The 13884-nt window shown below is 40.6% G+C and overlaps 1 protein-coding gene across 1 annotated transcript; it reads right to left on the reverse strand.

Annotated features, from left to right (window-relative positions):
- Positions 1 to 210: 210 nt before the first annotated feature.
- LOC111153793 (olfactory receptor 143-like) lies at positions 211 to 1153 on the reverse strand. Its single transcript, XM_022513031.1, is given in 2 exon segments — positions 211 to 882; positions 884 to 1153. Coding segments are annotated over 2 exon segments (933 nt in total). The 5' UTR covers positions 1145 to 1153.
- Between the last annotated feature and the right edge of the window lie 12731 nt (positions 1154 to 13884).

Raw genomic sequence — 13884 nt, forward strand, 5'->3', positions numbered from 1 at the left:
AAGCTCAGTTCCGTATGTGGCTGAGAATAACCATGAGATTTAACACTGTTTGCATGCTTAATTGACATGCTTACAGAGAAATAAGTGTTTAAAGGAAAAACCTTGTTCTGAAGAAAATTATGGGTGCAAACACACACACACACACACACACACACACACACACACACACACCATACACACACCCTAACAACCCAGTAACATTAGTTCTGTTTAATTTGCAATTCTCTTCAGCGTTTTTTTCAGAGCACATCTGACATCTTTGTTCCTTAGACTATAGATGAGAGGATTCAACATGGGTACTATATTGGTGTAAAATACTGAGAAGAACTTCCCCTGGCCCATAGAACCAGCAGGAGAGGTCTTGAGATGTATGAACAACCCAGATCCATAGAACAGACCAACAGTCACTATGTGGGAGCCACAGGTGCTGAAGGCTTTGGACCAACCCTGAGCTGATGAGACATGGAGGACACTGCAAAGTATTAGAGCATACGAAATGAAAATAATGAAGCTGGATATTATGACCACTGTACTTACAACAATGGAATCTACCAGCTCACTGGCAAAGGTATTGCTGCAGGAGACCTGGAGGAGGGGGAAGATGTCACACATGTAATGGTTGATGGTGTTCAAATCACAAAAGGACAATCTGACAATGTCCCCTGTGTGGATCATGGCACCAGTAAACCCCATCACATAAGAACCAAACATCAGCAGAGAACAGACCTGAGGAGACATGGTAACTGTGTACAGCAAGGGTTTATAGATGGCCACATAGCGATCATAGGCCATGGCTGTCAACACGTAGCACTCAGAATGGACAAAGAAACAGAAAAAAAACAGCTGAGTCATGCATTCTGTAAAGGAGATGATATTCTGCTCTGATAACAAAGTTCATCAGCATTTTAGGAGTAATGACCAAGGAGTGGCAGAGATCTATGAAGGATAAGTTGAAGATGAAAAAGTACATGGGAGTATGCAAGTGAGAATTCAGGCAAATTAGAGTAATTAAGCTCAGATTCCCTACCACAGTGACAACATAGTTCAGGAAGAAGAGAAAGAAAAGGGGTAACTGGAGTTGAGACTGATCTGTTAGTCCTACCAGAATGAACTCCGTCACTGAAGAGCCATTTTCCGTAGCCATTATCTGCAGGGCTATGATCTATAAGGAAATGAGAGAAGGAAGGAAGGGACATCAGGAAGGGGCTCAGATCCTTTGCTTCTAGAGTAAGGCCTTCTAGAGGAAGAGGCTCAGGTGCGGCTGTTGGAACAGCGACCTGGAAGGAGAGCCAGGGCAAGGACTTTCCATCTTTAACTTTCTTCTCTTGCTTGTCCTTTTCTTCCATGTTTTCAGATCTCAGCTATAACTCCTCACCTCCCCTGGTCTAACATAATCCAGGGTGAAGACTTCTAGCATGGACACCAAAAGTGATGATCACATGTGAGAGATAAGGAAGCAGTATCTTGAAAAGATGAATAGGCTGGTCAAGGTCCTACAGATAGAGAACCGAGGAGCCGAAGTTGTACTTGGGACCACTTCCTATGAAAATCCCTGGAGCTCTGAGACAGTAAAGTCACTGTGATACCCACTGCACCCACTGTCCAACCCACTCTCTCCCGCTCCCCTTTCAGAAATTCAGTAGCCCGCTTAGCGAAAGTGCTAAGAAATAAAAAGTTTCAGCAAGATTAAGTAACTTGTCCAAGATCATATGTTGTAACTAGAGGAATTTGAATTCCCCTATTGTTATGAACTTCTCCTGCCCATTCCCTTTATCCAGTCTTACCTCAAAATCACAATGAATTGTTTAGGAAGGACAAGTGGCCTCCCTACACCTCTCCCCTGCTGTAGCCGTGGGAATGAAAACATCAGAACAGAAGGACTCAGTTGCCCAACTTCCTTTTGCATGGAGACCTCACTACTGCCAGACCCCGAAGTGTTCTTTTCCCTTCACTGTCCTAGAGAAGACAAAGGCCCTGAAAATGGAGAAGCCAACATCCCTTCTGTTTGTGGATTTACAGAAAATGTCTTCAGGGCAAGGCAAATGCATCAACTTAATGTCTCCAAACCATCAGCAGGCTAATATTACGAATTTGTCTTATTCTCTGTGGATCTCAGCAGCTTGTTCAGAAGCTTGGAAAACAAGGCTCATTTAGCATCAAAGTTTGATCAGGCTCCTGAGGGAAGAAATCACTGAGCCTGTGTTTACATCCTTTGTCAATAAGTTAACATTAGTTCCCTTGGGACTCAATGTTCTCCAAGCATCAGTTCACATTAAAAATTTTGGATGTTCTGTGCAGGGAGGGAGAAGCCTCCTTTGTGCTCCTACTTATCCTAGAGCTCATGCTCCATTATGAAAGAGGAGTGTTCAGGGGCAAAGCCATTGCCATTGCCATTGCCAATAATATTTTTTTTCATTGTTTTGCGGTTGGTATAGAATTATGTCATAACTTTATATTATCCATCTTTTTGTGTGTTTCATATCTATAGAAAAGTATAATAGAGAAATATTAAAAGAATAACCCCACTCTAGAGGGTGCCTGGGTGGCTCAGTTGGTTGAGTATCCACCTCTTTGTTTCAGCTCAAGTCATAATCTCAGGTTGTGAGATCGAGCCCTGCACTGGGTTCTGCACTCAGTGCAGAGTATGGTTGAGAGATTCTCTCTCCCTTTCTCACCCTCTCTGCTTTCCCCCGTCTTGTTCTCTCTTTCTCTCTCAAATAAATAAATAAAATCTTTAAAAACAGAATGAACTCTGGAGTCAAATTAATCAGACTTCAATTCAAAATCCTCCGCTTACTTATGTGTGTGATCTTGGACAAATTACTTAATCACTCTGACTGTATTTTACCTCATCTACATTATAAGTTTAATAATAGTTCCTACTTTCTTAGATTGCTTTGAGGATTAAATGCCTCAGTCTCCAGCACATTTAGCACACTGCTTGGTATATGCTAAGTGCTAAGTAAGTATTAGGTTTCCTTCATCTTTATCCTTATCTATATCTACATATGGACCTCTTCCCCAAGTTCCTAATTCTGTACCCAACTGTTTACTAGACATCCCTACCCAATTGAATTCAGCATCTCCTGTGGCCCCAGAACTATTTCTCTTCTTGCTATCCTTTTCTAAGTTAATGGCACCATCCTTAACCTCATGAGCTAATCTAGAAATGGGTTGTCATTCTGGGCTCCTCCTTCCCACTAACAATTAGCATCTGTTCTTCAAAGTTTACATAATTCTATTTCCTTAAAGTCCCTGGTTTCTTACCCTTCCTCTTCACTGTACTGCCTTTGATAAAGTTCCTTTGCCTCAAGTTTGGAATACTTAAAAGCTTTCTTATCCTGGGGTCCTACCATCACCCATTACATTAGTTTTTTATTATTGTGTAATAAACTACCATAAACTTAGTGTCTTAAAAGAATACCCATTTATTAGTCATAGTTCTGTAGGTTAGAAGTCTGGTACAGAATGTCATGCTGGATTCTCTGCCCAACTGAAATCAGGGTGTGGGCAGGCCTGCATTTCCTTCTGGAGGCTCTGGGGGAGGAATGTTTCCAAGGTCATTCAGGTTGTTGGCAGAATTCAGTTCCTTGAGGTCTCCAGTCCCCTGCTGGCTATCCACTAGGGGTCACTCTCAGCTTCTACACACTGCCTGCATTCTTTTGTATAGTCCTCCTGTCTTCAATCCAGCAATAAACAACCCATGAATCCTTCTTGGGCTTTGACTCTCTGACTATCCCCTTCTACCACAAGCTTGAGAAAAAATTCTCTGCCTTTAAAATGCTTGTGTGATTGGATTTGGCCTGCGCTGATAACCGCCCTAATTTAAGGTCAGCTATACCATATAACATAGCACAGTCACTAGAGTGATACCTCACAGGTTCTCCTCATACTCAGAGGAGAGAGGATTATACAAGGGAGAAGATCATTGAGGAGTCATGTTTTAGAATTCTGCTGTCCACAACCATTTTCTCTGAAATCTATTCACACATTTTATATAGAATTACCAATAGAGAATGTATCATTCCCTTCCCTAAATCCCTCTGCTTCTCTCCCAGCACAAGTGCAAACCACTCAGTCGGTCAAAGAAAGCTCTCTAGAGTTTGCTTCCGAACTGCACCCACAGCGCTATCCCCCATGTCTCCAGTCTTTGAAGAGACTGAAGTTCCTCTCATACATTTTTTAAAAAAAAATTTTACTAACATATAATGTATTATTTGCCTGAGGGCTACAGGTCTGTGAATCGTCAGGCTTACACATTTCACAGCACTCACCATATCATATACCTTCCCCCATGTCCATAACCCAACCACCCTCTCCATACCCCCACCTCTCATACATTCTGATGATTTCTTGGCTCCATGTTGATTCATCTGCCTGAAATGCCTGCTCCCTTCTTCCTCATTTGGATACCACATATACATTCTTCAAGACTCAGTCCTGTCCTCATTTCTGATGGAGCATCTCTTCAGATCTCTTCCCCTGTCCCCACTCTCAGCACCTGAAGTGCTCTCTCCGTATGCTGCTCAGGCGTCTGGTGCACACTCCCACTACACACAACAAGCTTACCCGTGTATCTTCATTACACTTAGACCTGCACACTCCCAGAGGGCAAGGATTCAATCTTACTCATTTTTATCCATGCTGCTATGAACGCATTTCTTCCTTCCTTCTCCCCTGTCCTCTCTCTCCCTACCTCCCTCCCATCTTTAATTCCATATTTCTAAATAATATGTAGTGGCTTCTCAACTTGTCAGTATTAGGTCTTGTCAATTGACTTTAAGTTTGGGAAATGGAACTTAGCCAGTTTTCACCTTCCACCATCACAAATATACTTCCCAGTGTTTCCATCCTCCCAATACAGTTTTTTTTTTAAGTTAAATCAATATTCAATGTTTATATGATTTATAAAGATGTACATGCTCTGCATACCTTTTTTTTTTTTCCCCCAAAGATTTTATTGGGGCACCTGGGTGGCTCAGTCTATTAAGTGTCTGCCTTTGGCTCAGGTCATGATCCTGGAGTCCTAGGATTGAACTCCGCTTTGGGTCCCTGCTCACTGGAGAGTCTGCTTCTCCCTCTGCTCTCACCCCATTTGTATTCTCTCTCTTTCCAAAATAAATAAACATCTTTTTTAAAAAATAAAAAAGATGTTTATTTATCTATTTGAGAGAGAGAGCACTCAAGTGTACACAAGAGCTGGGGGGTGTTGCTGAGAGAGAGGGAGAAGCAGGCTTCCTGTTGAGCAGGGAGCCCGAAGAGGGGCTCAGTTCCAGGACTCTGGGATCATGACCTGAGCCGAAGGCAGACACTTAACTGACTGAGCCACCCAGGTGCCCTCATGCTCTGCATACCTAAGTAGTGAAATACACTGATTACTTTTCCTTTGCAATCCTTATTCTCGCTATAGAAAATAATGGTCTGGGTTTTTTGTTGGTTCAACTTTCTATGTTCTTACAATTAATCTCAACACTCTCCCCTAATTGCTTAAATCATCTTTCAATACTTACAAAACTTAAGTGTTCAAAATCAAATATACATAATTAAAATACAGTAAGTTTCTATCTCACTCATTGGAAGTCCAAGACATGGCTCCTAAATCATAGACTGCTTCCTAAAAATAATAAATTTGGACCTAACATCCTTCTTGTAGCTCTGTCACCTTCAACACATACTCTTTTACATCAAGTTGGCCAAAGAGGAAACATCATGAGAGATTATGAAAGTGAAGTTTTTGTGGGATTAGAACTAGCACACTTAGCTTTTGCTTTTATTTCATTCCGTAAGAACTCAGTCACCAGGTTGTACTTAACTGACAGGGAAGCTGGGAAATATAGTCTAGTCTTGTGACCAGGAAGAAGATTAAAAGAGTGTTTGGATAGCTGGCCTTCCTCCATCTTGCAGGTCTTACCCCATCTTGATCTCTGAAAGTGTCTTTGCTTTATACTCATATTTAAATGATAACATTCAATATGTGAACTGTAAGGGCCTGCCCCTCCCAGAGGAACTAGCTTGTGGATCCCGGAAGTAGGGGCGGGGCAGGCCAGGTGGAGACGTCCAATCGGTGGGGTGTGGGTATATCCACTGGGTAAATTGGGATTCAATTGGCTGCCTGTGTAGGGGCGGGGCTCAACCATCCCCATAAAGGTTGGTCTGCGAGGCTGGAAGAGAGGCAGAAGAAGGAGAGCTGTCAGAGGAAGAAGGAGCAGAAGAAGGAGAATGGGGGGGGGGAGAGCAGAAGAGAGTCGGCGGGAGCAGAAGAAAGAGAGCTGTAACAGCTCTTGTAAGAGCTGTGAGAGTTGTAACAGCTCTTGTCAGAGCTAGAAGAGCCACCAGCGGACCAGAGCCGCCTGTGGCCCCGATGCCAGCAGCCCCGCCCACACTGCAGCTTCAGCAGCGGTGCCGTGGGGAGCAGCAGAGCCATCAGCAGCTGAGCCGCCAGCGGACCCGAGCCGCCAGGGGTCCCGAGCCACCGGCGGCCCCAACGCCAGCAGTCCCAGCATGCCAGTGGTCCCAGCACGCCAGTGGTCCCGAGACGCCAGCGGCCCCAACACCAGCGGCCCTGCCCACACACAGCGGTCCTCGGCAGTGGATACGGGGAAAGGCCTAGACGCCAGCAACCTCACCGCAAACGGCCTCGCTGCCAGGAGCGGCCTTGATACCCTGAGCTGCAGCCTTGCCGGAGCTGCACCATTCTGGGGAGAGGCTTCGTCTGGAAAGAGGCTTCCTCGGTGAGCAGCCCTGCGGGAGGCAGCATCATCAGGAAAGAGGCTTCCTCCAGAGTGGCCTCTTTTTGTGAGCAGCCTTGTCCGAGGAGCGGCCTCGCCGGAGCAGCTCCTATCTGGGGAGCAGCTCCTGTCTGGGGAGCAGCCCCTGTCCGGGGAGCAGTCTTGTCCGGGGAGCAGCCCTGTCTGAGGAGCGACCTCATCAGCTGCCGCCTCGTCCTGGGAGTGGCCTCGTCCAGAGTGGCCTCATCTGCAGAAAGGCCTCGTCCAGAGCAGCCACGTTGGGAGCAGACTTGCCGGGGTCATCGTAGTCACCTTTTTGTAAGAGACAGCCCTGACCGGTCAGTTTGATTTTTGATGCTTGGCGTGAAATAAAGCTTTGTTTGATTTTCGCTTTATATCAGTCTCGTTCCTTTGATCACGGACCCTAACATGAACTTCCAACTGTTTCTCTTGTTTTTAGTGTAGTATGACCACACTCAAGTGCCTTTCTTCCAGAGATCCTCCAATCTACAGTTAATATAGAATGATCTCCAGTCTTCTGTTTCAGGAGAAGCATTTACCCGGGGGTGGGGTTTTTTTTTTTTTTTTTTTTTTTTAAGACTTTCATGGAGCTCTCCTGTTTTTAGCTTTTCCTCACTTCTACTTTCAGAGGTGATTTGTGCCACCAAATGACTGAGCATACAGGAGATGAGGAGGTGTGTCATATTTGCTTCTACCACGTAGCTTAGAATTGAGCTTCCTAGAGACTGAGTCAGTTACTAATCATTTTTCTGCTTTCCAGCTTTCCAAATTTCTTCCCACTCTTCTTCCCCAACTGTTTTCTTTGTCCCAGTGGTTTAAGGTAACATACTTGTGCTCCTGACTTCTAATGCCTTTATAATCATTCTAGTGGGCTTTCAGAAAGTAAGAGTGGTTAAATACCTGGGCTCAATCTGCTATGTCTAATCAGAAGCCCTATTGCTGAATCTCTAAGGTGATGTCTGGGAGTATACAAAGTCATAATTCCACTGGCAAAAAGCACCTGTGCCTCGGCTTAGAGAGGGATACTGTCTGTCCCTGAGGTTTAAACTCCACAAACAAGTTATCTGATTACTTTGGAGCTTTTATTGATTCATTTCATTCAAGAAACATCTCTTAGAGGATTTAAGTTGCAAGGCACTCTGAGCACAAAAAGGAATTAGATACAGGTCTTGGTTTTCTCAGCTTAATTAGAGAAGCAATAAAAGAAACTAACAATTGTACAACTCATAGATAAGTGGTGCTAGTCACAATACTAAATTCTTTTATTAACTTATTATATAATAATAAAATTATTATTTATTTTTATTAATTCTTTTATAATCTTCACAACTATCTGACACAGATAGTCTGTTTCACATGTGGGGAAACCAAAGGTAGGGTTAAATGGTTTCCTCAAAGTCACAACAACTAATGGGAGAGCCATGGTTCAAACACAGACCTTTCTTTTTCTTCTTCTCTCGAGGTACCAAGAGGTGCCCCTTCAAATTGCGTATCTGCATTCCTTTCCTGTACATCTTGCTTTGATCTATCATGGCACATTTTTTTCTCTTTCATAGTTGGTGCACACTTACTCTTTCTCACTATGGTTGTAGATTAAATTATATCCATCACAAGTGCCCTCCTCCCTCTTCCCTGATTTTTTCCCACTTGCTCTTGCCCGTTGTAAAAGCCTGAAGCGGAGCAGGATACAGAGAGATTGCTTCCTGGGATCTGGAGTTTCTTCTTTTCAAATTTACAGTTATTTTGAAGTTTGGGCATTTTCTGTCTTTGGATTATGCTGTGATTTTATTTTTCTTATGGAGTTTATTTGTTCTTACTGTTTTATGTTATTTTTACCAGAAGTATTAGGAGGTGTACATCTAAGAAGATGCCATTTTCTTCAGCTTCTTAGAAGCCCTCTCAGAACTATCATCTTTGAAATCCTACATATGTTCAAGAGCTGTATTGTATTGATTTGGAGATGATCCACTTCTCAGTGAATTCAGAAATATTATTTTGGTTTTAGTTTTGTTAAAAACACCATTGGTCATCTTTAAATTTGTGCTCCCTCAGAAAAAGCAAATATTCAAAAAATTATCAGGACTGTTGCTGAAAATAAGACTATTATGACTATTGCTGTTATTCAAGACAAACACCTTGTTGGAAATAACTACCCTGCCATATAAAAATACAGATGTTTTTCTTATGAGAATAAAGACCTGAAGGAATGTAAGGAGTTTCTAGGTAAAAATAGATTACATGAAGAGTCCTACATCTATTAGACAAATTGAATTAGGTAAGTAATCCTTTACGCACAAACACATATGCACATACATCCTCTTTCTCACATTTTCAGACCCCAGTGGTTTCACTGGTTAATTCTATTAAACATGTAAGGAGGAAATAATGCCAATTTCATGCAAATTCTTTCAAAATATAAATGAAGAGAAAATACTTCTCAACACATTTTATGAGGCCAGCATAACCCTGATACTCAAATGAGACAAAGAGTTACATAAATTTCTAAAATATGAAAAAAAAGAATTACATAAAAAATACAGCAATCTCTCACAGAAACATAAGTACAAACATTATTTAAAAATATTAGCTAATCTAATACAGTGTTTACAAAAAGAATAATGTATTATGACCAAGTGGGGATCATGACACAAAATCAAAGTTGGTTTCAACTCTGAAAATCATTCAATATAATTCACAACAGTAACAGAATAAAGGAGAAAGCAATATGATCACGTATGATAAAGTACTAATTATCCTAAGAAGTCAGAAAAATAGAAAAGCTTCTCAATTCAGCAAAAGGCATTTATAAAATATCTATATCTAAAATCACAGTTAATGGTAAAAACTGACTGTCTCCCTATAAGATTGGAAATAGCTAAGATTGTTCTCTCTCTTCCCTATTTGGTGAAGAGTCTAGCTATTGAAGGGTAAGAAAATGAAATAAAATGCCAGTGATGGAAAAAAAAAAGATAAATAGTATTCACAGAAAAACATGATTGTTAATGCAGAAAAATCCTTAAAAAACCCACAAAAACAAAATATAAGAATTAATAAATGGACTTAGCAAAGTCTTAGGATACAAGTTCATTAAACATAATTGCATTTCTTTATAACTAACAACAAAAATTAATTTTTAAATGAAATGAACAAAAATACCATTTACAATAAGATCCCTAACTAAAATAGTCAGAAATATATTTGATGAAAGATGTGTAAATCTCTACACTGAAAACTTCAAAACCTTGCCCTGAGAAAGATTTAAAAAAGATTTCAATAAACGAGAGATACACCTTGCTCATGGATTGGAAGATTCAATGCTGTTAACATGTCCACTCCCCTAAAAGTGATCTATAGATTCAATGCAATCCAAATAAACAGTGGTTCAGTGCCTTCAAAATTCTGAGAAAAAGCAGCTTTTAAACTAGAACTGTATTCCCCATTAAGCTGCCAATAAAATAAAAGCAATTCAGAAATTCAATGTCTTTAAGTTTTCAATCCATGTACTCTTTCTAAGGAAATAATAGAGTAGTTGCTCCATCAAAATGAGGAAGAAAACTGACAGTGACGAGGAACCTAAGGCGACATGACAAGTAAATGTGGTGTCGTGACCTTGATGAGATCCTGGATCTGAACAAGTTAAACACTAAGGAAAAACAGTATGGACTTTACTTAATGATAATATAACAATATATACTTATTAAATTGCAACAAATGCACTGTAAGATGCTACTAATAGGGGAAACTATGGGTATATGGACATTTTCTGTAATACGTCCTCAATTTTTCTATAAATCTAAAAACTACTCTAAAAAAGTTCATTTTCAAAAATGAGGAGGGAAATCAAGAAACAGGATGATAGAGAATGCAGGCAACAGGGGACCTAACACAGTTAAGAGGTGAAAATAATTTTCAGAAAGATAATAAAGAGGGATCTCACAATGTTAGCTTTTCAACAAAGTAAAGAGGGCATCCCATTAGCAGTGGAGTGGATCATAAGTTTCTTGGAAAGACGATGAAAGAAGATGAAACTGCTAGAACACCAGCTAACATCCCACATGATACATACACATATAAGCTACAACTGTATGTACTGAGAGGGGGAAGAGGCAGGATATAAATCAGGGAAACCCATGGAATATTAAGCAAATGAAAGCACCTGAAAATATGCACTTCAAGGGAAACAAAAAAGGAAAGAAAACAAAAGCAAATATTTGATGCATGATCTGTAAATAGCACTTAAAATAGTCTTAATAATAGAACTGCTAAGATTTAGCTAACCTAATTTATATTTATAACCATACTGCAAGGAAGATAAGGTATGTGTGTTTGTGCAGTGACAGGGAGGTGAAAAAGATTAAATTTTTATATATTCCATAGGAACTCACATTAGGGAAGTACTGGAGTAATCTAAACATGAGGGAAAGAGAACCTTATCCTATTAGTGTAATTGAGAAAAAAAGGCTAGAGCACGATTTCAAAGGGCTAGATTCTCTGGGACTTGGAGACTAGATTAAGAAGGTGAATGAGAAGAAGGAGCTGAATAGTTTTGTGAATTACTTGCCTACGTGGTGGCAAAAAAATTTAGAAAATGATGATCAGAGGAGCAGTACTGGGAATTATAAGAAAATGTTGAATGCATTTTTTGGGCATTTAGCTTGAGACACATAAATAGAACTGTCAAGGAAGCAGGTAGGGAACAGGTTCATGCTATATATACATATAGGGGAATATGAACAAGGAGAGCAAAACACTTATCAGACTCTTCCTACATACCAGTGAGTGCTCTACCAGTTTCCATGCACGAAATCATTTAACCCATAGGACAATTATTCTCATCTTACAAATGTGGATACCAAGGCTGGAAGAGGTTACACAACTGGTCTAAAATCTCACAGGAAGTGCAGAAACCCCCTGGATTTAAATTCAGACAGTCTAACTCGAGAGGCACTCCCTTAACCACTTTGCTACAATAAACCACAGCCTCAGGCCAGTAGAAGCATTGGCTCTCTCTGCTTTCCTCACACTCATGTCATACCCATGACTATGCTCCATGATGTGCGTCTGATGTTGCCTACTTTCAGGATGGAGTGAGCATTCTTTGTCAGTGGCAGCTCAGCTTCCAGGCCTCCTGGCCTGGCCCACCTTGCAGAACCTCTGACTCTACCAAGCTGGGAATAGGGCGTGTTGCTGGGAGGAGCTCTATGCAAAACATCACAGACTCCCATTGTCTTACATAAAGTTGCACACTTTCTGAAGCATCACCAGTTCTCAGATTTGGTTCATTTTCAGAGTGCCAGCATTGCTGTTTTGGCCAATTCCGTCCAAGTTTGTATTTGCTGACCTTCTCATTCAGCCACAGCTGGAAGTTCCACTGACCTTCCATCTTTTTCAGAAAGTGTAAACTGTGTGTGTGCCTTACTTCTAATAATTTCTGGTGGAAAAATCCAAAATGAGAGCAAACGAGTTGCTACTACATGAAATCTGTTTCATAAGTCCTATTCTATTACTGAGAAAGCCAACAGTGACATTGTTTGCCAAAGAGGAGGCTAGATTCTTGTCTTTTGAGAAGGGAAGTACGAAGAATACACAAATTGCAGTAATTGTTGATTTAAACGCCCTAAAATCTTGTATTGAAAAGTTTAGTCATATTTATAATTTATCATTTAACTCATCTGACGGATACATGTTTTGTCAGGTAGTTTATATTTTGGCTTATACACGTGAGATTTATCAGGGTTTTATGTGGACAAACAGTAGAAAATGACTCAGATAAAGTGCCATATGTCAATAACATCTCCATTAAACTGGAAAAACAAAACAAAACAAAACGTGTTTCTAGCTTCTTTAAACAGAAGAAAAGTTAATAGAAAGGACATTGGGAATTGGGAGATTTGGTTTGAAGTTGTAAAACCAAAGTTGGAGAATAGGTTGAATCAAGGCAACTCCAGGGGCCAAAGGGCAGGCAGTATTTCAGAGGAATAGTGTGTAGCCACATTGTTGATCCCAAGGCTGCAGGGTCCGACCCTATTCATACCACTGACTCAGCCCCAGGACACGGCAGCACCCACCTGCCCGTTTCCTAGTCGTCTCCCTGCATTTGCATTATTTGCTGCTCCAGGCCAAAATCTTAGATAGGAGTTACGGGATTGGCTGAGTCTAGGTCGATGTGCCTGTCCTGCTGGCCTGGGAACACAGGGGCAGAACTTCTCTACCTTTTGGATTCTATAGTGGAAGGTTGGGCACCACATCCCACGAATATGACACAAAATGGGGACTCTGTCTAAGCAAGAAGCGTGACTCTTTTTCATCTTCCCAGAAGATAAATATGTGTACAGAAGTGCTTTCCTATTTATAGAAAGGAAGAAATTATGTTTGCAAATACATAAAGAGGTTTACATAAAATCAAATACTACATTTTTGTGGGGATGAGGGATTTGTGCTTTGGTAAATAACTTTTTATTTAAAAATGATTGTAGATTTATAGAAAAGTTACAAAGATAGTGCAGAGGATTCCTGGATATACTCTTGATGCAGATTCCCCCTAGTATAAATTTCATACATATTTTCGGTACATTTCTTAGGACTAAGAAATTAACTTCAGTATAACACTGCTAATGAAAATACTGATTTTTAACCTGGATTTCACCAGTTTCTCCACAACTGCCATATTTCTGTTCCTGGATCCAATTTAGGAAGCCACGTTGCATTTAGTTGATACATCTCCTTAGTCTCTGATCTGCGACAATTTCTTAGTCTTTGCCTTTTTTTTTTTTAATGACTACAGCAATTTTGAAGAGTGTAGGTCAGATATGTTGTAGAATACCCTCATTTGGTTTTGTATAATGTCTTCTTATACTTAGACTAGAGAATAATGATCAGTGAAGAGTCTTTCCTATTGCATCATAACAAAGTCTGTATGACACCAACACGACTCACCACTGGTGATGTTAAATCTGATCAATCAGTTGAAGTGATTTTTGTCAGTGTTCTCCACCGTAAATTTACTATTTTTCCCTTTTCCTACTCAGTTCTTTGGAAGTAAGTCACTATGTCCAAGAGACAGGAATTAACCCCTACTTCCTGGAGGGGAGTTATCTAACTATCTAACTATCTATATATATTTGAAATTCATATA

Source organism: Enhydra lutris, unplaced genomic scaffold, assembly GCF_002288905.1.
Source record: "Enhydra lutris kenyoni isolate GAN:26980312 unplaced genomic scaffold, ASM228890v2 scaffoldscaffold34, whole genome shotgun sequence".
In the NCBI taxonomy this organism is placed as follows: Eukaryota; Metazoa; Chordata; class Mammalia; order Carnivora; family Mustelidae; genus Enhydra; species Enhydra lutris.